Source organism: Ammodytes marinus (assembly GCF_949987685.1).
Source record: "Ammodytes marinus genome assembly, chromosome: 2".
NCBI classification, from domain to species: domain Eukaryota; kingdom Metazoa; phylum Chordata; class Actinopteri; order Uranoscopiformes; family Ammodytidae; genus Ammodytes; species Ammodytes marinus.
The window spans coordinates 14819925-14844924 of NC_137231.1; the positions used below are offsets into that span (position 1 = coordinate 14819925).

General features: G+C 42.3%; 1 protein-coding gene across 1 annotated transcript in view; it reads left to right on the forward strand.

The window, feature by feature from the left end:
* Positions 1-25000, forward strand: part of arb2a (ARB2 cotranscriptional regulator A) — a 269788-nt gene that overhangs the window by 5944 nt on the left and 238844 nt on the right. Inside the window, exons 4-6 of the mRNA XM_080047168.1 lie at positions 247-347; positions 14310-14375; positions 16269-16460. Of these exons, the coding sequence (XP_079903294.1) occupies positions 247-347; positions 14310-14375; positions 16269-16460 (359 nt within the window). The remainder of the gene's footprint in view (positions 1-246; positions 348-14309; positions 14376-16268; positions 16461-25000) is intronic.

Here is a 25000-nt window from a genome sequence, read left to right on the forward strand (position 1 = left end):
GAACATGGCTGCATCCACTGGCCTTGTACCTGCCAGATGGGGATGGTTGAGGGAGGGAGGGCAAGAGAACACGATGACCAACAGGGGAAGACTGAGGGAGAAAAAAAAACATGAAAATAAGCAATAACAAAATGAGGGGTCAAGAGGGGTTACTTGATCTACCCCCATCTGCCCAGCCATACAGGTATCCTTACAGATGTGTTCTCTCTTTGTTTGTTTATCTTTCATTCCATCTTTCTCCTACAGACGGCCAGCTCAGACATATCAAAACAGGAGAGCCCTTTGTTTTCAATGCCAGAGAGGATCTCCACCGCTGGAACCAGAAACGATATGAAGCTCTTGGGGAGGTAACACATTTTTTAAACAATTATTATTATTATTTTTTTATAAAGCTTTATTCAGGCAATTTTATCAGAAACCTTGGCCTCAGCTTCTGGGTCTATTAGGGTTTTCTGTCTTGACCAGTTTTTTGTAACATGAGATACCAGGATGATACAAGGTTTGTTGATTCTTTGGAGAGCAAACAGACAGTAACCCTTTATCACACATGGGACCTGCAACATGTTTTATTATATTGCCGTAGGACGGAGTGGAATTCATACATTCACCTCTAAATACCCATACAGATCATTTAAATTTCAAGTCTCAGTAAAAAAAAAGTTATGAACCATTGTTTGTGGATACAAGGGGCTATAGAGCTCTGGGACATTCTTCCATTTCAAACTGTATGAATTGAGTTGCAACTTGCTTTTTTATAACCTTAAATGCCTTAGCCACAGAACGATTTAACAGAGTTGTTTCTTGTGGTGCAGGCCTCTGTCGGATTAAAATGAGGGAAACGTGCAAGTATTTTAAAGGTCATGGTCTGCTGCAGTTAGATGGAGACCATGGATTACATCCTTTACTTGTCAGCTTAGTTCAGGTATGAGTTGATTTTTTTAGGTCAAATTTGTTGCAAAACCCCCAGACCAATTATGGAATGTGGAATTTTGAACTGATGTATTGATTCTGAGCAAGAGCCGAAATGGGATGTGAAATCTTCTAACCTAAGCATGGATGCTGGGTCTGGCACTGAGCCTGCTACTCGGACACCCAAACCTCCTCACAAGAAAAATAAATCCTCAACCACACCTTTTGAGGCAGTATAAAGAAGGAACCAGTTGGCAGGACGTAGAAACAACAACCAGTATATACAGAAACTATTTAATGGCCAATTTCTGTGACAACATGCAGACATACATTATAGACTTTTCTGTTGCCGATACACGCAAGACTGCTGTGTATGGAACTTGACTGTAGATGAAGGGATGTGCATAATAGTTCTTTACTACAGCCTATAGATGGAGTAATGATAATACTAATTGATAGGATGTATATAGTGCTAAGAGTATATGTTGGGAAAGGCCTTGGGTACTTCTGGGCTTTCGATTCAAGGATTCTATTCCATGAAATACCTACAGCTTTACAATCCTGCCGGCATATTTTTGTGAAATTCCTCAATGCTTTTATGAAGTTCTGTGGTTGTCCAACAACTGAATCACAACATACCCAAACACACACTATCCTAAAGTTCATCTTTAATTCACTCTCACAGTAACAGCACAGGCACATATATGCATTAAGATAATGAGACAAATGTTCTTTTGTAATCATTTTTTTTTATTTGAATCCCCTGCTATGCTGCTTTTAATTGTGTACATTCTTTGAAGTTCAAAGCAAATTGATAGAGCCGTTTGTGGGATTACCTGGGTGTTTTTATTGTTTCCTATTGCAGGTATACAGTAGCTCCTTTGAGAGCCAGCCTTCTGTACAGGCTTTTTCCCCCTTCTTCTCTTTCGCCTGCTTAGACACAAACTACCAACATCTGAAAAGGCTGTTAGAAACAAACATTTGGTAGCATGCAAGCAGAGGCCCGGAAGAACACACAGACATTTAAACTAAGTGAACTCAGGCATCCAGAGGGGGGGGGCAGACATTTGGAGGAAGACAAATCATCAAGCAGTATGTATGCAAATTTTATTCATACTGTGATTGAAAAAAATGACAAAAGCATCTTCTTTAGAGAAGAAAAAAGGAAATTGTGTCAATCAGTGTTGATACACACTTTTGTAATGAGAACAGATACTGCTGCATGAATTGTGCTACAGGAGATTTACTGGCTGAGAAGAAAGGAGCACTACCTGAATAAGCAGTATTATCTGTCTGTTGTTTTTAGGCCACAGATCATTCAAGAAAATGAATATTGTACCGCATACAGCTTTGCAAGTACAAATAAACTGTTTCTGCTGCTAAGAAATATGCTACATTATAAATAGACACAACTACTGAATTGCATGCCTTTGGTTGTTAAAGTGGGCTTTGCTGCCTAGTCAGCCTCTACACGTGTGAGTTTATGGAGAGTGCGTTACACAAGCGTATCTGCATTCATTATTACTCTGCGCCTGTCTGGCCAACACATGCAGCTATATGTGTGTTTTGAATTTCTCCCTCCACGCCATTGTTCGTATATGTCGAGTCTTCCCTCTCATTACCCTCTTTTATTTATGCATTATGCAGGATGAAAGACTTTTGTCAGACCTTATGATGGTAATTGTAGGATATGCTTCTATGAAGACCAGCCTGTTATGAGCCAAAACCACGCCATTACACCCAATGTCCTCCTTTCGACACCTGCGACACGATCTGAGAAGTAGCCACAATTCAGCATGAGAGCTGTGTGAGCTGGCCCAAGGACGTAGAATTGCATGTGTGGATGCCCCTGGCTGTATGAATGGACTGGCATCATCATTTCCCCCCTGATGTTCGCTCTCACCCTCCCTTCCTCCGTACCTCTGAAGGACTGATGGCTGCTTCCTGCTTTGCTACAGTTCCCAATGCATTCTCACTTGCTTGTAGCTGTTACTTTTGATACTTTGTCATACGTGTCTCAAACTTCAAAAACCTTAACAGAGGTTTTTCTATTTCTACTGATTCATTCGAAGGTCATTTATGACAACTCTGGGACGCAATTATCTATTTTGAAGTGCCTCCTACTACCCACAATGTTAATGCGACCTGAACACTAACTATGTGAACTACTGACGGAATTGTGCCGTGGAATGCGTATGTGTGTCTACAGAAAAAGTGCACAAACTAAACTGTCATAAATTGTTACAGAGGAGCGTCACACTCATGACAAGGATAGTTGAGCTAGAAAAGTCTTCTGAACCCCACAATGCTCTTCCAGTAAGATGTCATGTGCTGTGAATGAGATTGTTTTACCTGCTGGGATAATCATGGGGCACAACCTCAAGATAAGTGCAAGACTGTAATGTGTGGATTCAGCCAATGTTGACCCCTAAGACATTGACATCTGGGGGGTAGCCAAAGGTGGGCATAAACAGGCCACAGACCGCACCCTAACATTACAAATGGGAGACAGGTTTCAACCATTAAACAAATCTCCATGAGACAGAAGTGGAGACAGCTGCTGAAGTTTTGACACGGTTAAGAAAAGAGGCTCCTGTAGATCTAAGGGGGAAAAAACTAATTTAAAAAATACCATTTAACTTGTAACTCTTTTGGGAGATGCTGAAAAAGAAACGTAAGCCGTAAGACAATTCAAACATTGCATGGTCTGTGACACAACAGAGAAAATTCCTCAACTGATAAGCATCCAAAATCGAATCACATTATTCCAAACATATTTGTGGAGAGCAATCAGAAGTGCAAAAGCAGGATTTCAATTAATTGTTACGTACATGTTTCATTATTTAAACACTGCCAATGATTAAAATAGCTTTCAACAAGTTCAGCAGGCTGATAACTTCAGTCTGTTTTAAGGATGTTGGTATTTTTCGGGGCAAGTGGCCTACACTCAAGTGGATCTGCAGTCAAAGTACTGTTGTACCATTCTTGGGTCTCCCTGGGACCCCCTTTGGCCAGACCTAAGATGATGAGCCCTTAGGGACAGCTGCCCTGGCGCCAGAGGACACAAAATATCAAAGCCCCCAGTATCAGCATGTTGATAACCCGTCGATGGATCAGTCCCCTAATTCCTCCGCCCATCACTCTCTTCAGGAGTCACTGATAAAAATGGAAGCACTGGCTAACGCTAACATTAAACGTACTCCTCGGTCACAGCCACGTTGTCTGCCTCCACCTCAGCGAAGCACATTCTGTAACACCAAACCTGCTGATAACAAAGACAACGAAAAGAGTGAACAGCTTTCCCAGCCTTTGCTGACGAGACAGATGGTCAGCAAGGTCACCAACAGTTTTTCTCATGAGTCTTTCTCCCGAGATCCCCTCTTAGGGATACATCTACTGAACTGAGATTTGAGATCAAGGAACTGGATTTGATGTTGATGAAAAACTGAAATAAAAGATTAGAAGCCAGTGCTCAGGGACGTCAGAGACCAGAAACCAAGGATGAACTTTTGGTTTAGTAATGATTTTAACGTCGACATTAAGACCATTACAAAACCTTACTATCACCTTAAGAATATATTAAGATGTAAGGACTTAAGTCGGAGCAGGATTCTGGAAATGCTCCATTTATCTCTAGTAAGCTTGACTACTCTAATGCTGTCTTTACAGGTCTCTAAAAAGTCGATAAGACTGCTGCAGTTGAGTCAGAACACTGCTGCTAAATCCTACCTAGGACCAACGAGGTGGATCAAATCACTTCACTTCTCAGATCTTTACACTGTACCTTTACCGGTGTATAAAATAACTCACTTGAAAATTGCACTCTCGGTTTATAAAGCAAAGAATGGTTGAGTTCCAAAATACATTCATGATTTGCTGTTCCCTCATGAACTCTTCAGACCTCTCAGTCTGTCTGGGAAAGATCTGCTTACAGTCCAGAGAATCAACACTAAACACAGTCCAGCATTCAACTTTTGCTGCACATATCTGGAACAATCTCCCTGCTAAATTGAAGTCTGTTCTAATCTCTCAGTTATTTTGAATCAGGACTTCAGACTCTATTGTTTGTCATTGCATTTAATTAGGTTACTTTTGGAACTAATCATTTATATATCTTGCACTGCACTTAAGCTGCACTGTTATTTGTATGCTACTGTTATCTGTTATATTAAACTTCTATTTGACTTTCTATTATAATTTTAAATTCCTGTTTATGTGTGTCTGTGTATATTGTCTTTTTAATATTGCCTTGTGCTTCATTTATATCTGGTCTTAATGCTTTTATGCATTCCTCATTTCTTCCTTTCGGTGTCTATCTCCGTATGGTACTATATTAGAGGACTCTGTGCATGTGTGTGCTTTTATGTGTATGTGTACCTGTGTGTAAGGGGACTGGGGGGAGGGGGAGGCTGGGGTGGGTTGGGATGGGGGTGGCTGCTGTATTGTCAGACACATCACAGCACCAGATGTCCAATTTGCACTTCAGCCTCGTCTGAATGGATGGACAGATAGAAAGAGGGAAAACGAAGATGTTGGTGTGATGGCCAACAAGCTCCAGAAAGAGCTGTGGATAATTGTTTCATCTTATAAAAAGTAATTCTAAATGTTTCCCATATATTCATCATGATATGATGTGGAGAGTTTTTTTTTTTTTTTTGGAAACCATAGGCCATATTCCAGTACACATGCGTGGAAGGAAAATTGTGCCTGGGTCACTAGGCTGCAGTTCAACACCTGCGTAAAACTATTACCCATAAAGTTAGACCACAGCCAATTGTGTAGGCCTGTTTATATTGACAAATTGAAATTCATAGTGAATGGAATGGAATGATATAAAGGTGCACAAGGGATTTATTTATTTCCTAGTTGCGAGCGATGGGCAGCGTCTTTCACCATGTTGTATTTTGGGATAGAAAAACTGGGCAATAAAATAATGAGTAAATTATACAAACTTAACTATTTGAATGTACCTATGAATGTCCACAGGGAGCACATGATTATTAACTATCTGTCCTAAATTCATTTAAGAGAGAGCTATGTCATTTGAGGGATATAGCTATTTTTCCTTTTTACCCAGGGTCCGTTTACTGATGCCTTTTTTTATGTCTTTCTGGTCGGTCTGAAGGTATGGCAATAACATAGGAATGGGCATCTATGGTTGTCTGTCTCTGGATAAGTAAGACATAATATATCTGAAATGTCTCTTGATGTTCTCAATGCACTCTATAAAGACTTTAAGCACTGGGTAAGGGGGTCTTATTCTGTGTTATTCCCATTAACCCCAGTTTGTTCAGTCGTGGCCTTCGTCTAATGCATTCTTTATTGTGTTCTTTTTTTCTTTTGTTATTCTGTAGTGTCATATTTAAACTAAAATATTATATAAAATCCAGACTGAAAACCTCACAGGCTACTGGGGTTTCTGACATTATCCCTCCTCGGCTCTGACATTTATCAGAATGGCAGTATTACAGAGTGTGATATCTGCACAGTGTTGCTAAGTGCAGCAGGGTCACCTCCGCCTGTGTAGGTGTCAGTTGTAGTCTAATTCCTGTGATTCCGTGATGAGTCTCTCTGATAGAAGACGAGCATAGGGTCTGGCCCAGATGGAGCTCTATTAAGCTGTTAATAAATGAGGATTCTTCTCTGCTCTGCCTGCATCTGTGGAATGGAAGGCACTTACACATTTGTACACACACACACACACACACACACACACACACACACACAGTCAGAATATTATAATGAAGTAAAGCTAGCCAGATGGCTGAATTAGAAAGCTGTCTCTCTCTCTCTCTCTCTCTCTCTCTCTCTCTTTCTTTCTGTCTCTTGCACTCTCTTCCTTCTCTCTGTTATCTTTTTTTCTCTTTGTATCTCCCTCTGTGTCCATATTATATTATGGGTGTTGTCAAAGCAGTGACCAGCTGGCCAAAGTTTAAGGCCCTGCTAAAGTGCCCTTGAGCAAGACACTTGTCAAAAGACTAATTATTTGGTATTATTAAATAACAACTAGCTTATTTTGTAATAGTTTATTATATTATATCATATATACCTGCTCTATGATATGTTTCATAAACGTATGTCATACCTCTAATGTTTAAACATTACAATATCATCTGCATACATTTGATTCTAGTCTTAGGACAACCAATACATGTAGCAAAATGGAACAGTTTTAAATACATATTGTGGAGAAGCCCTGCAGAGAGTCAGTTGTCAGCTGGTTAGTGTCATGTACCTGCGGGGAGTCAGTGGTCTACTGCTTTAGATTACGTACTTGGATAAAATGATACTGTTTAGAAGAGTTAGATTAGCGTACATTGCTATTCATTTGGAAGAAATCATGCATTTCTGAGATTATGTCATCTGCCAGTGTACCTCTGTAGTCTGTGCCTAAGTGCAGGTGCAGCCAAAATGGAGTCTACACATGGACCGTGCCTGACCACTGCGCATGTGTGGAAATGTCTACCTAAGCAGACACCCAGTGTAGTATAAACAGAACCACAATCTGTGTCCGCCCTGTTACATCCATGTCCATCCATACACAGAGACTTAAAAGCGCAACTGAAGAAAAAGTAGAAAGTTTAGAAAGCTCAATTCTGTTCGCAAAGGCCAGGAAATGTGACTTTGTGACTTTCACACATTTACTTTCCATTATTAGTTGTGTTTTTCCATAGCTTTAAAAAAGTCATAGTGCAATCATGAAGTGTTGCATCAAGTGGAAACCCCAGAGACACGCCTCCCATACTGTACTTATAGCATCAGGAGGGCCCCATACCGGTCGTGGACCATTTTGTCGGAAAGCTAATGGGATATCTCTCTATAAAGAGGCACTATAAATGACAGCTGTCTGCCCGGATTCACTAACTGTGATCACGTCTCCATTCCCAAAACACTTTAAACACTGCCGCTGTAGCTTCTGCTGAGAGCACAGAGGAGGCAGAAGACACAGTCAGACCAAAAAATGGTTGTAGGGAGTGGGAGAGGTGGATTAGAGTTGATGAAAGAGAAGGAGAATTGGGCAAGGGGGGGTGGGGGTTCTGAAGGGGGTGTTAGAGAAAAGGCAGAAGGGCTTGGTAGTTACAGCACTGGCATCTGTCACTACCGCCGGCACCCACGGTGGCACACGGTACTTTGCTTTGAATTAGACCTCTGCCGGCTTCTCAGTTAACACCTGAGGAGGTCATTACGATGCCATTAGGATGAGAGGTGCAGGGAGGGCCGAGAGGGAGAGAGAGAGAGAGAAAGAGAGGGATATCTATGCTAAGTGTAAATAGTCTGTATGTCTGTCAGTCTGTCTGAGAACTTTCTCTTCCCCTGGAGAGCTCTCTCTCTCCTCTGACAGAAGAATGACATAGGCCTCATGGGAATTATACCCCTCTCTCTCTCTCTCTCTCTCTTTCTTTGTTCCCCACACGCACTGACAGATCACAAATTCACAACAATAGGCTCTATTTTAATACCACTTTCTGTTGGTACACATGGATGACTTAAAATAAACAACCTTTATATTGCCTCATGCTCTCTCTCTCTCTCATTTTCACACACACACTCTCTCTCTTTAAGTATGCTTTGCTGTTGTTGCCGCTGTGGTTGTGCTCTGCATTGTTCGTGGGGATTTTCTTTCTTTTTTCCTTTTTCTTCCTCTATTCTCTGGAGAAGAGGGAATGCTTTCCTGGGTGCAAACAGTGATACGGCATAGGACAGCTCTTTCAGTTTCATTATATAAACAGCTTTGATGCCTCTTCTTGCTCCCTTGTTTCTTTGGCTTAAGTGGCTTTTGGAAGGGGGCTCTGGACTAGAGAGACAAGAGGTGTGTGTTTGTTTATGTTTGTGTGTGTGTGTGTGTTTGTGCGTGTGTGTGTGTTTGTGTGTGAGTGTGTGTGTTTCTTTTGTATGTGTATAAAGTGTGCTGCTGTTTCAAATAAACGTTACCTAGACGCAAAGAGAGACTTTGTAATAACATATTTTCATGTTTACTTTCATTAATACATATATTGTATATTTCACTCTGACTGGAATTAAATTTGTCTTAAATAGTCTTTAAGCTTTTTCTTTCACCTTATTCTCTACTCCCTCACTCCTCATCTCCTTCTTACCTCTATATCCGTTGTGTGCCTGGAAAAAGATGATCTCCTGCTTATCGCCTTAGGTCCGGACAGCCAAACCAGGCATGACTTGTCCTAATCAGTGCAAGGACACACACACATGCACACGCATAAACTGATACAAGTGCACACACATAATGTGGGAGGTCTCTCTCTCTCTCTCTCTAGTGGGGACTTAAAAAAACATATTGACTTGCAGCCACAGTGGTCTTCATTAAGACCTTGGCTCGCTGTGTGATTGAGAGTGATGGAGAAATTGTTATGGGGATGAACAGAGGTTTAGAACGGAGTTGATGAAACAGCCCACCCACTCAATGGCCTCCTTTCAAGGCCACGTTACTGTACAGTTTTACTCTCGCCGTCCATCCCTCCGTCCATCGCTTTGGCTCTGCTCAGCTGTTCACCGCAGCAGTGGGGAGCTGGCACGGACCTCTAGCTGCTGGGGATTTACTTCTCCGTCTCTCCCTTCTTGTCTTCCCTCTTTCTTCCCACTGAGCCCTCATCTAAGTCCCTTCCTTCCTCCCTGATCCTTCTCTTCTTGCTCCATCGCCACAACGCTTCCTCTACACAAACAAAGGCCAGACACAGAGGTGACCTCAGCCCGCAGACGCTCTGTGTCAGACTGTCCCACCATCCATTGCTTTAATGACCGTGTAGAAAGCCCGCTGTTGTCAGAGGATACATCATCATCGGGCCATCCTCGCAGACAAATGGAATTCCAATGGTTATTCCTCGTGATAAAGAATAACTTTGTTGCTGTAGTACAGAGAGAAAAAAGTAACAGACGGTAACAAATGTTTCGTAAACATTCACTCACTGCTCTGTCTATGAAAACATACGTACATTTTCCGCAGTCGGGGACTTTGCCGTCTTATCAAACGGAATCATATTTAACCAATAGCTCACGACAGGCTGTGGAACGTGCTCATTATACCACAGTTGTTCGGCCTGACGCGAAGCCGGATATTGCACATTATATTATATATATATACACTACCGTTCAAAAGTGTGGGGTCACCCAAACAATTTTGTGTTTTCCATGAAAAGTCACACTTATTCACTACCATATGTTGTGAAATGAATAGAAAATAGAGTCAAGACATTGACAAGGTTAGAAATAATGATTTGTATTTGAAATAAGATTTTTTTTACATCAAACTTTGCTTTTGTCAAAGAATCCTCCATTTGCAGCAATTACAGCATTGCAGACCTTTGGCATTCTAGCTGTTAATTTGTTGAGGTAATCTGGAGAAATTGCACCCCACGCTTCCAGAAGCAGCTCCCACAAATTGGATTGGTTGGATGGGCACTTCTTGCGTACCATACGGTCAAGCTGCTCCCACAACAGCTCAATGGGGTTCAGATCTGGTGACTGCGCTGACCACTCCATTACCGATAGAATACCAGCTGCCTGCTTCTGCTCTAAATAGTTCTTGCACAATTTGGAGGTGTGTTTAGGGTCATTGTCCTGTTGTAGGATGAAATTGGCTCCAATCATGCGCTGTCCACTGGGTATGGCATGGCGTTGCAAAATGGAGTGATAGCCTTCCTTATTCAGAATCCCTTTTACCCTGTACAAATCTCCCACCTTACCAGCACCAAAGCAACCCCAGACCATCACATTACCTCCGCCATGCTTAACAGATGGCGTCAGGCATTCTTCCAGCATCTTTTCATTTGTTCTGCGTCTCACAAACGTTCTTCTTTGTGATCCAAACACCTCAAACTTGGATTCATCCGTCCACAACACTTTTTTCCAGTCTTCCTCTGTCCAATGTCTGTGTTCTTTTGCCCATCTTAATCTTTTTCTTTTATTGGCCAGTCTCAGATATGGCTTTTTCTTTGCCACTCTGCCCTGAAGCCCAGAATCCCGCAGCCGCCTCTTCACTGTAGATGTTGACACTGGTGTTTTGCGGGTACTATTTAATGAAGATGCCAGTTGGGGACCTGTGAGGCGTCTGTTTCTCAAACTAGAGACTCTAATGTACTTATCTTCTTGTTTAGTTGTGCAACGCGGCCTCCCACTTCTTTTTCTACTCTGGTTAGAGCCTGTTTGTGCTGTCCTCTGAAGGGAGTAGTACACACCGTTGTAGGAAATCTTCAATTTCTTAGCAATTTCTCGCATGGAATAGCCTTCATTTCTAAGAACAAGAATAGACTGTCGAGTTTCAGATGAAAGTTCTCTTTTTCTGGCCATTTTGAGCGTTTAATTGACCCCACAAATGTGATGCTCCAGAAACTCAATCTGCTCAAAGGAAGGTCAGTTTTGTAGCTTCTGTAAGGAGCTAAACTGTTTTCAGATGTGTGAACATGATTGCACAAGGGTTTTCTAATCATCAATTAGCCTTCTGAGCCAATGAGCAAACACATTGTACCATTAGAACACTGGAGTGATAGTTGCAGGAAATGGGCCTCTATACACCTATGTAGATATTGCACCAAAAACCAGACATTTGCAGCTAGAATAGTCATTTACCACATTAGCAATGTATAGAGTGTATTTCTTTAAAGTTAAGACTAGTTTAAAGTTATCTTCATTGAAAAGTACAGTGCTTTTCCTTAAAAAATAAGGACATTTCAATGTGACCCTAAACTTTTGAACGGTAGTGTATATTATTTATATTTTTTTAAATATTTGTTAGCATATGTAGTAGCAGTATGTATGTATTAGTAGGTTGCTTTCTCTCCAACAGCCCTATTTCTTCCCTTCTCTTTGTGTCTTAATATTTCTTGCTGAATCCAGTCACCGTGCTTCTGCTGTCATCCCATTCCGACAACGCAGGCACTCAGCGTTGCTACCTGCAGGCGTTTCATTAAAGCACTAATAACACATTGGTAATTAGGTGACAAAGAGGCTTTTCTTGTTGTACTGATCAGCTGCTGAGACATAGTCCTCAGAGGCCCACACAGAAGGAGGCTGGCTGTGTGTGTGTGTGTGTGTGTGTGTGTGTGTGTGTGCGTGCTTGTGAGTGTGCGTGCGTGCTTGTGCTTGTGCGTGTTTGTGCGCATCAGGACATGTTAGTGAGTTTCTGTGTGTAGCATCTCTCTGCTCTGACTCTATCTCATTTTGTCTTATAAGACATTTGGGATTTTGATCAAGTGGAATGCTGTCTCTTTTTTCAAGTCTTACTTTTGATCTTAAATATGTTTCCTGAAAAGGTCATCTGGCTGCAGTTTGTATTGGGAAACTTAAGCGCACAGGCTTGAATGTGAGATCCTTATTTATGATCTACAGCATCCAGGAAATGGATTCAAACATTGAATTTCTTGCACACTTTTTCTCTCTTTTTCTTGTTCTCCCATCGGCCTCTCTTTTTTTCCATATCAGATGGTTCTCCAGCCACCTGAGGCACTGAACAAATAACGCAGTGCAAATGAAATTTCCTGTGAGGCTTATTGATGTCATTAAACACTAGCATACTGAGGCCCGGAATCATTTTAGTCTTCATCAGACCGGCTGACATTTTAGTGAATTAGCTGTTGCGGAGGTTTGGTGGGTAGTGGTGAGGTGAGGTTGTTTGAGCTTCTCTAGTTTGTTTTCTCCCCTCTTCCTTCACAGGGTAAAATGGTGGAATCGATCATCTCATTTGGTTTGTCTGCTGGCCTTTGATTGGCTGTCATAAGGCTAATATTTGTCTGGTGTGTATTGTTGTTAATCATGCATGTTGTTTTATAAGCACTAAATCAAGTTAGCATCGAGTTTCTTTCGGGTATTAAAGAGCATGGCAATATTGTGATTATCATGAGAATTCACATTTGACTTGGAGATGCCCTTTTCTCCGCTTCTTCCAGTGAATTTGGCCTTTTGTTTGCCGGTGTAAAAATGCCAATTCATTGGTTTGAAAAAATGTTTTGAGATTGCAACATGTAATTTAGGGATGTGCATGTCCCATGGTGGTTGACATTTCAGAAAGTGGTCCAAAGAAAATGTTTTGTGTGTGACACATTTTAACAAAAGCTCAGCAGATAATGGCCCAAAAGAAATCGCATACATTTTTCACATTTTTTATTAGCCATGTTCAGCAGAGAGAGTTTTTCACTTCTCTAGAGAACTAAGAGAAATGTTGTCCAAACACTAATAAGACTTAAGTTTCTTTTGACTGGTTACTTTTGAACCTACAGTGTTCCCCCTGTTCACCTAACAATGAGATCTGAGCATCCTCCCACTCTCCGTAAGTTATGCAACGTGACAGTCTCTGGTGGATCCATGTTTGTGTTTGGGCTTTGCGTTTGTGGTCAAGTCAGTCAGTTGCTTTGTAGCTGTGGCGCCACCACTGGCCCTTGGTTTCTTGATTTAGTAAGGCTGATGCTTCAAAAGCTAACCAAAGTGAGACTTCACAGCAGAGCGGGACTGCATGCAATTCAGCTCTCCCCTGTGGTCCATCCGCCTATCATTCTATTGTTGTGACATGTACAGGACAGGGAGCCTGTCACTGCATATGTTGGGAAACATCATCCCGGCAACACTAAACTCTCAACACAGCTCAATGCCAGCGGCCGTGTGCCCTGTCATCTGTTATCACCACTTTCTCTGTCCTTTTCTCACCAAGTGATACAAAATGTAAATCTCTTCCAACGCGCCGTCTCTCTGTTCTCAGCTGAGTAGGACGTGGGGAGAAGAAAAGAAGGAGAGAAAAACGGAGGAAAATGGAAAAGAAAGTTGTTAATGTCACTGAACCATGAAAGGCTTGGCCCACGGGTGGAATGATTCGGTATACAAGGTTCTTTAGTGCTGTGGCTGCGGGGATAAACATAACTTACATCAGCCTCTTTGCTTGTACAGGAGATATCCTCTCCTGGCACTTACAACCTCAACACTAGAACTGCACCGTGATTCACACACACACACACACACACACACACACACACACACACACACACACACACATACACACACACACACACACACAGTACAATCCCGACCCTTTCAAGTAGTTCATGTACACAAAAACACACACGCACAACAACACACACACACACACACACACACACACACACACACACACACACACACACACACACACACACACACACACACACACACACACACACACACACACACACACACACACACACACACACACACACCACAGGGCAAACAGGGGTTTTGAATAGTATTCTGTTTGCAAGCAAGACAGTGCCTGCTATTAGTTGTTCACATAGTCTTTAAGTTGTCTATTGTTGGATGGATTTGTCTCAACAGCAATGTATAAATATGAACTGCATTAGACTGTATTATCAATGTAATGTGTTTGACTCTGTGTGTTTTCTGTCTTCTTCTCTCTCTCTCTCCAGATCATCACTCAGTATGTTTATGAGCAGTTGGAAAAAAAGTGCAACATGACTAAAGCAATCCTGCCAGTAAGTACCCAGAGAGTGAAAAGAGGCATTTTCCTCTTTGATTCATGCCCCTTGAAGATTAAAGGGAGTATTAAAAATGAAAATTGACGTAAATACCCAGGCTTCACAGTGTGATTATGATATTGAGTGTCCTGTTTAAAAAAAAAGAAAGGGGGATTGTGAAAAGTCAGCTCAGCTCTGCTCATTCTCTACCAGGGTTTGTCTCTCTCTCTTTATATCACACTCACTTTCTCTCCCTCTCTTTCTTTTACCCCCTCCTCTGCCCACGTCCTTTGTGCAAAAGTGTCTCCTCAACAAATTAACTGTATTGTGACGTGTCATTTCAAAGGCGCAGAAGCGCAGCAGGCTGATGCTTAATCTGTTTTTGCATTCATTTGCGCTGAAGGGGACTTTCTGCTATGCCTTCACAGAGTTATTCTTTGCCCAGCTCATCCGGGCTCAGAGCACACACTTGATCCCATTTATTTGTTGTTGTTGCGTGTTTGTCTCTTTTTTTGCCCCCCCCCTCTACTTATCCAACCCTGCTCCTTTTTCTGTTTATAAAAGTTGTGATCATTTTTCAGAGTGCACTTATAGAAGGTGTTAGGCGACGCTGGTGTTTAGGAGCAAAGCAGAGTTAGCTCCAGCACTAACAGTGTCCATAAATCACCTAGCCAGGGACTCAGCGCCTTTCATTAGCCCCCATACACTTTTACTGGTTTATCTGCCTGGTCTATTTATCTCATTATTCCTCTGGAAAATTGCTCTGTTCTGCTTTTCTGCTGCCCACCCGCCAGCGTGTATATGGCGTGTGTGTGCGTGCGTGTATGTGTCTATTTGTGTGTTAGTGGTGGGTCCCGTCCACCTGCATGGCATTGAACTTGTGACCGCAGATTTTAAGAAGATTAACCACGGCCAAGTATAGGGAGAGGGAGTGAGGGAGCAAAAGAGAATAATGGGTAAGATTTTCTCCCCCACTCGGCTCTCTTTGTCTGCTTGGATTAAGTTCTTGCAGCTGCCACCCATGGCTTTTATGGACAGTGTTTGTCTCCTAAGAGATTCTTCAAGGCATACACGGGAGGGATGCAAAGCGCGGGGTGTGGATGGGAGCGCATGCACGCACACACACACACACACACACACACACACACACACACACACACACACACACACACACACACACACACACACACACACACACACACACACACACACACACACACACACACACACACACACACAACTCACTTTAGCCTCCCTTTCTGTCTGCATTACTTTCTGCCTCAGGTTTAATCACACAAATGCTGTTTTCAAATCATGATTATTGATGATTAGTGTACTGATGCATAGGAGCTTTTTTTTAATTACAAAGGCCACAGAGGAGAAGGCTGTTTCTCCTTAAAGTCATGCAAGTTAAATGAGAAAATGTGTTGCGTTTCTCTTCATTATTGTTATCAGGTGACTCAATTCAAACAGCAGAAATCAGAGCTCTAATATATACAGGTGCATCTAAAAAAAAATGCATTGAAAAGTTAATTCAAAAATTGAAACTTTCATATGTTCTAGATTCATTACGCATGTGAAACATGTCAGTCTCTCTTTTGTTTTAATTTTGATGATTATTGTTTACACTATTCAGTTTCTCAAAATATATGAATATTACATAAAACCAATTTAAAAAAAAGGATGTATTGTACATAAATGTCGACCTTCTGAAAAGTAGGTTTATTCTAGATTAATTTTAAATGATTTGCACTGAATTTAGAATATACAAAAGTTGAATTTTTTAAATTAAATTACAGATTTATTTTTTTTACTTTTCATTGATATTCAATTTTTTGATACTCCCCTGTTAGAGGTTTCAGGCCGTTTGAATCTAATGTTCGTCAGTGACACGTTTTTTTTTTCTTTTAGGTGGATGCTACAGAAGATGAACCCACCAGTTTTATCTACCTAAGCCCAGATGCCTTGTCTAACCCCTCCAAGCTGCTGGTGCTGTGCCAGGGCAGTGGCGTGGTACGGGCCGGTCAGTGGGCCCGGAGGCTCATCATAAACCAGGACCTGGACTCAGGCACACAGATCCCCTTCATCACCAGAGCCATAGAGGTAGGGGGGCAATAATACAGTAGTTCAAGCTCTTCTGTTGCATGTTATTGAAGTGTTTTCTCTCTTCATATTTCGCTAAAGGGGGACGGGTATTCTGAGGATTCATTATACAGCCAGTTCTAAATACCTTCCATTTGTATTCTCTATTTTTCTTTTTCCTCTAGTTGTTTTCCTTTCTCCGCACAGAGTATAAACTGTGACATATATTTTGGTATGCAAATGTTTTTGGGTCTCTGAGTGAAAAAGTCATGAAGTGTGCTCATAGTGTGGTCGACCACCACTACCACAGTGGGTTGGTCCTGGGTTATTGGTGTGACAAGTGCAGCACACCACTGTTTATTTGAATGGCAGACGTGCATATGTAGGGCAGAGAAGGCCTTGTGCCATGGTCAGAGGCAAAGTATCATGGTATACTTGGTATACTTGATTTCTTGTATTTGACCAGTTGTTTGAATGTGGTCGTGGGTAGTTCCCTGTTCCTCTGTGCACTCATAGCTTTAACTCTGGATGTACTGCATCGTCCCGACTAAGTTTAACTACATTGTACAATTTACACAAGTGAGGAAGGGAAAGGAAACTTTGTCCTGGGGTCATATACAATGCTTAACAATATCTACTCCAAACAGCTTCATACATTCATAGGCACAAACATAGCCTCATACTCTGGAATGATACTAATTGAGGCTTATATTGTCTTTTTAGTGAAATGACGCATGTACCTCAACACGGTCATTATTATACAATGAAACATTTATGGATTCTTATGATTCATGATTCCTATGTACTCCTGTGTATTCAGGGGGGAGGGACTGAGCTGGGGAGAGAAGCAGAGATAATGCAATGTAAAATATAGATTAGTTTTATTTTCCCCCCACTGTACGATCACACACGAGTGTATGCTTGTGTGTCAGCAAGCAAAAGGTAGCTCTCTGCCTGTCTTATTATTTTCATCCCCGTCGCTGTGTTCATTCGTCAGCCTAGGCCACGACTACCTGTGTAATTTCATCGTCCTGCTGTTCCAATTGACTTAGGGGAGATCCTGCTCTTGCTCCCTCGTTCCGTCCATCTAAATGCCATAAAGACTTTCACTGCTTTGTAAAGCCCTCTCCTGCTGTGTACAACAACAGAAGAGTTTTGGGTTGTGTACCTGTGTGTGTGTGTGTGTGTGTCTGTGTGTGTGTGTCCGTGTGGACCATGTGTGTCTGTGTGTGTGTGTGTCCGCGCGTGTGTGTGTGTGCTAACGGATGATTTGGCTACCCCCAAAGACTTTGAATTACAGTTAACCTGGGCTGGTATTCCACTTTTAGACGGCAGGGCTGTGCTGCACAGAAAAGCCCAAAGTGACACCTTAGGATATAGAGAACATGGTGTGTGCAGTGTGAATGTTGCTCATTCATCATAGTAAACAAGAAATGGTGTTTCTTGCACCCTGAAATCCTCATCCAGGCATTTACTGCACACTGGCTGTGTACTCTGTGTGTGCACTGCAAAAGAAAGGGCCCTTGCATTTACAGTCAACTCCTGCTTTCAGCATCTATTACCGGCATGTTAGAAGTTTATTATGTCATGTCAGTAAAAGTGTGTGGATGTATTTTTAAGTGCATTACAATCTGAAGAAAGAAGTTAACGTATTGATTAAGCACAGCTGGTATTGTGTAAATTCATATTCATTTTCTAACTTAATTTGTCAAGCATGCAGCAAACAAGCAATTAAATATGCTTGATCAATTACTCACAAATCATTGACAGCTGAGAGTTTCATATTTCTGAGCTGTCATTTATTTTATGACGTGGCAACACAGGCAGCACAAATTCACCACCAGAAGCATTACGCCATATTAAGAGCAGAATCCTGTGATCACGGAAGTTTGTCAAGAGACAGCCAGCCAATGAAATACAGCGTATTAGCCAAAAGCTGGCAGCCTAAAAAGCCCAAGACTGTGTTACGTGTCAATGGTTGGCAAGGGTTTGCTCCTTTTCCTCTCAACCAGACACCCAACCTGACATGTATTCAGTAGTATCCACCAACATATCCATATTTCTGAATGCAAAGTTATTTTGGCTACATCATATGAGGTATTTGACAACTCTGGCACCATGACAATTACTCAATATATTTAATTTACAACGTTTGATGGGTCAAATGTTGACATTTTAGGTCTACTGTTTTACTTGCTATGTTTAGATTAGGTTCATTTACCAAAAAAAGGTTTGTGGTAAGTATCTATTTCCTCGAGTGCAGCTCATGTGAAGTTTCTCATGGGAAGTTGATTGGAAATTCAAAGCCTGAAGCAAAGGGTCAAATGGAGTGCATTCAGCAAATATGGGGGCTTTGCATGCACACACACACACACACACACACACACACACACACACACACACACACACACACACACACACACACACACACACACACACACACACACACACACACACACACACACACACACACACACACACACACACATAAATAGAATACGGTTCATTTGAAAGTACTGCAGTAGTGTGTGTGTATGTGTGTGTGTGTGTGTGTGAACATGCAGCGCAATTATACAGTATGGTGTGTATTAGCTTGCACATACATGTATGAAAACCACCACTTGGAAATTCTAAGCCATGTTCCTAGGAACTTCGAGTCAGCCCTTCCTCTCTTCCGATGGCAAAAATAGCTGATTGCGCTAGTTAATCAGGCCCCTTTACACAACTCACATACACACACACACACACACAGTCACAGGGTGAATCTCGGGGCATCCTGTCTCTTAAACACCATTTGCTCCCCTTTTGCCTGTTTCTGCCTCCCATATCCACCATGTTCCATGTCTACAGATATATCACTGTCTTTGGCACGCTGCTATAAGATGGTGACACATATAATAAGCTTGCAAAAAGAATGTGATACAGGTGATTCTAAATATGCACTTAAACATTTGCACAAAGACACACACACACACACACACACACACACACACACACACACACACACACACACACACACACACACACACACACACACACACACACACACACACAAGCATGATCACAGTGCATCCTATCGGACAGAGGTCATGCTATTTCAAATCTTTAAGATTTAGAATCTATTTATTTTTTAAAGTAAAATAAATAAAAGAGTTAATGAAAGTGGTTGACACCATTTAGTGTGTACATGAATACCATTTAAACCTTTTCTGAAAACATATTGTATCAATTTCTGAAATCAAAAAACTTGGTGATGAATTCCATGCCACCATTGCTTGATAATGCACTGACCTCTCTATTAAACGAGTTCTACAGGGAGGCAACACCAAACTACTCAGGTTAAGGTCAATGTTAGTGCTGTGTGTGTGTGTATGTCTCACACTTGTTGGTCTTCATGTGTGTCGGTGCACAGGAAAATGGTGCCATTCCCATAGCCTATAGGTTGAAAGGGGAGAGGAACAATGCTCCAGCAACAACCAGATTGTGGGGGGGGGGGAAGTGGTGGAAAAGAGGAACTTGAATTGGGGAGCGTGCGGGTTGGGGGAGACTGTGAGACGGGGTTACGATTGGTGGCAAGTGGACAGAAGTGGAAAGGAGAGGGGGACAAAGAGCATTGAAGCAGGAAGAGAGACATGAGAGGAGGACCAGGGAGTGACTGCAAATAGGGCGGGACTGGCAGAGGAGAGACATAGTAGTGAGAGAGAGAGAGAGAGAGAGAGAGAGAGAGAGAGAGAGAGAGAGAGAGAGAGAGTGTGTAGGCAGAGAGGCAGGCGTTCTGACAGCTCCACTACTGGGAGAGAGGGCCTCTTAATGACAGCTTATTCCTTCATGATTTCAATTCCTGACAGTCGACAGGTCTGCTTGTTGCATCATGGCAGCTGTATCATTACCTTGTGGCCCTGTCACTGCTCTGCATCCTGAGACAGAGGTGGTTGGAGGTGGAGAGGTAGGGTGCCATGGGGTTTGTAGGGGCCGGGGGATAGAAAAGAGAGAGAGCAAATGTAGATTGTGAGGTTACAGTCAGAATAATTGAGGAAGGAGGGAATATTGAGAAGTCAGCGGATCATTAGTTGTAAGTCGCTGTTCGAGTTAAAAGTATTTGTAAGTTTGTAAGCTAGTTGGAATCCAACACATGAATGTTGTGGTGAGGCCTTTGCCCCTCTATGTCACTGATGTGGAACGGACACAACATTGTTGTGAAGCAGGAAGCTCAAATGTGCTATTACACTTATTTCCTTTTACTTGACTTTACCTCACTTCTTAACTTTTTCCTTAAACTCTCTCCTCTTTTAGTATTATTTTGCAGGCAGCGTCAGTTAGCAGCTACTGAGCTCATCCAAAATTATTTGTATTCATCTGGGTTTTCAGCTTGATTTAATCGTTCATTAATTGAATCTCTTTTTCTGTGCATTTTTAAATATATACAGTATGTTTTTTTCATTTCGAAATATGAATGAATTCACACAACTTTCAAAACTCATGACTGGGAATACATTTGCACGCATGCACACACAAGCACAGGCAAAACCACAGAAGGGATACACAATATTCAAGAACGACTTAAATTGAGTTGCCAAGAATACAAAAACAAGATCTAGACCCCCTGCAATGCCTCCCTTCCTTCTGAGCCCCCTCCTCTCCATCTCACTCTCTTTTCTCTCTCTCGATAGTGAGTCAGGCTCCACACTGGAGACCCTCTGGAAAAGAAAGAGGGGGTGTGGTGTTTTCAAAAGTGTGTCAAAAGCCTAGGGGTTTGTATCTGCCCGGAATTTCAATGGGAGGCTGAAAGGGGGCAGCGAAGCAGACAAACTCCAACACAGAAATCCTCTTTTAATTTCTGTCATGCTGCCCACCCTCTTTCTTTTTTTTCTTCTTAACTGGATGACGTCATCTTCAACATCAGCTGCCCTGTCTGGCATATGCCTGTGTTGTGTCATGTGAGCATATCTCTCCGATCACCATTCTTTCTCCTCCTCCTTTCTCATTAGTTCCTCTAATTCCCCCCGAGCTGTGAGTTAACCTGTGTGTGTAGCCCAGTGATAACATTGTACGTACAGTGTGTGAACAGCATATCTTGGGGCATCAGGTATCAGAGGCCAGACAGGTATCATTCTATCCAGCCAGACAGATTTAGCCGGAGGACAGTGTGTGTGTGTGCGTGCGTGTGTGTGTGCGTGCGTGCGTGCATGCGTGTGTGTGTGTGTGTGGGTCAAACGATGCTCGGCCTGGCCATGGCCTTGTAATAGCACCCTTGGAAGCAACGCACACACACACACACAGGTATATACACACACCTCCAGGTGGGAAGGTCCCAGCACATCCCGCAGCTCAGATCAATGCACTTGACACCTTCAAAGGCGAGTGTGGGGCCTGGACTTGCTCTGGGGTTAAACCTCTTTTAAATAGCATCCCGCGGGAAGGCAGCTGTCAATAACCCACCGTAATTACCGGGGCCAGGCCCGCCAAGGGCTCGGCTGCACAGGCCAAATTAAAAATTGATCAGAAGGAGAGAAAACATTATTTCGGGGTGGTATTCCCTGTCCTAACAGCACTGCTGCTGCTGCCGTATGTGAAATCTCATCAATTGAGGTCCAAGCTAGATATCTAGAGACCTATTTATCTATCTATCTGCTCCCCCTGCCCCCCTTTTCGTCCAGATGAACAATGGAGTGCTGTCCCTGTTGTAAAAAAAAACATTTGCATATTAAGAGTCTTTTGGTGTGCACATCTGTTTGTGTGTGTGTGTACACACGCAGGACGTGAGTGTGTGCTTATGCATACTGTATGAGCATCAGCTGATTGTTATGTGCTCCAGGTAATCGTACATCATCCCCTATCTGTGTAGGGTGTGTGTGTGTGTGTGTGTGTGTGTGTGTGTGTGTGTGTGCAAACCTTGTAGCAGTATATTGATTGTGGTCTCATTGAGTTTCTCTTGGCAGGGATCCTTTATTTGTCAGTCAGAGAACGATATGAAGAAGATATGTTCATCCTCAGGCTTCGTCCAGGAAAACACACGGGCTATTGTTTCACAAGACACTGATGAATGAGAACAGTTTACATTAGGTTTGAAGTGTTTTCTAAACATACACTGTGAGTAAGTCATAGCACATGATTTGTATCATTATTCCTGTATGTCATTGGTTTAAGACATGTTTTTTTGCTTTCCGCATTCCACCATATCTAAAATGATTTTTCTTTTGGCAGGTCCTGTCATTATTGTAAATACCAGTGGCATTGCATGTAGTGCAAATCTGCAAGATTCACAATTCACATGTGTGCGATGGGGAGCATGCAGTATGACATTTCATATTTGGGCTAAGAACAGGGTTTGAAGGGAAAAAATACATATCACATTTTGTCATGTTAATAAGTGTTGATTTTCCTCTATAAACAATATATATATATAACAATCTGGATATACATGCGTTCAAATGTACTGTGTATGTACATAGTTGAAATAGCTGTTGATCGTTGTTTGGTGTGTCTGTTTCCAGGATACGCACAGGTTGCTTTGGGGATGAGAAGATGAAAACAGGTCAGAGGATGAAAAACAAAAGAGAATGAGATAGGAAGACTTTGATCAAATCATGAAACATTACTTGTGAGTGTAAGTTTTTTAGCTCACATGTGATAATTGACTTAATTTATTTTTCTCTTGAAATTATATCATCAGAAAGGCTGTGTGTGTGTGTGTGTGTGTGTGTGTGTGTGTGTGTGTGTGTGTGTGTGTGTGTGTGTGTGTGTGTGTGTGTGTGTGTGTGTGTGTGTGTGTGTGTGTGTGTGTGTGTGTGTGTGTGTGTGTGTGTGTGTGTGTGTGTGTGTGTGTGTGTGTGTGTGCGTCTGTGTCTTTGTGTGTGAGGTGGGTAGTAGGTCATTTGCAGCTGCGGGCTGTGTGTGTGCGTCCCAATGGGAAGGTCTTGTTTAGTCTCTCTTCCAGAGGGCCACAGGCAGTGTGTGGTGGATACCTCTTCACTCTCTCTCTGGGAACACTTTACTATGGCTAGCACGCACACACACACACACACACACACACACACACACACACACACACACACACACACACACACACACACACGCTAAGAAATCCTCCACAGTCTTTTCCAGTACGTCAACCGATGCAGCAGCATGTTCACTGTCTGATAGCTGAACCAAACTCCTTTTTTTGGATACAGGTGAATGTACCCTGTGTGTTTTGAGTCAGTAAATATTACATGCACACACACACACACACACACACACACACACACACACACACACACACACACACACACACACACACGCAAAGACTCTTTCACCCCCCTGTACATTTTACATGTATCCTCCATCGCAGCAGGTTTGCAGAGGTTAAAAGTGCTTAGCTGTGAACGTTACAGGAGGAAATTGAGTTTTGCAAGGAGCTAGCGGCGAGCAGATAGGTGACCCACTGTGAATTTACACTGCACCACCCACCCACACACACACACACACACACACACACACACACACACACACACACACACACACACACACACACACACACACACACACACACACACACACACACACACACACAGAGACACACACACTCACACTCACACACACACACACACACTGAGCATCCCTCAGGTTCAAAGTTGAAACCTGCTGTAAGCTCTCCAGTACCAGTGTCACGCTCCCAGACTGTGTGTGCCATACTTTGATCGATGAGAGGAAACTCTGTACTTAAATAGGGGTTACCAGAGTTCTAGAGAGTGCACTAGGGTTAGAGGCAAAGAACAACAAATCTTTCTGTTAATAGTTTTAGTGCCAACTTTGTGGTTAGAAATGAAAATAAATGCTGTAGGGCAGCTGTGGTTGTCCTGCAGACATATTTGAAATACGGTTTTTCATGGCCACAACACAATTCTATTGAAACATCTAAACAGAATTTCAATCATTTGGTCCACTGGATTATTTGTGATTTATTGATGATTTGTAATATGCCTCATACATTTATTTGAGGCCGCAGTTTCATCTGTGTTTACTTGTATGTATTAGAGTCCTGATAGCTGTCTGCTTTTGTCTTTCTCCTCTCTCTGTTATGTGACCAGACATCGAAGGTTGAATCTTTATTTGAAGGCTTATCTTGTCTTTTCGAGACTGATATTGTCCTGCATGTGAAATGTACATTACATCAGATCATGGATGGCGGTGTGTCTCAGTGTTTATATGTGCGCTTTTGTGTCTGTGCAGAAAAGACAGAGAGACAGACAATGAGGATAGATGACACCGGTGATCAGATTTGTCTGCATCTCTTTTGTCTTGTGCAGCTCAGTCGGTCAGTGGGTTACTGTTTGCGTCTGTATATCTGTGTGCCCCGTACAATAGGTTTCAACATGCATCTTGAGGGCGGAGAATTATAGTGTGTTATAAACCATTCAATCCGTTTTTTATATACTGCTTGTAAATACTAAATAGGGGTGACTTGTGAAGTACGGGGGTTACCGATGTAAACACTTATGGACGTGAGACTCATGTTAATGTCAGGTGTGAGGCCGTGCTCTCTGTCTGAATGTTTCCTGCTTTATGTCATGCTACCGAAT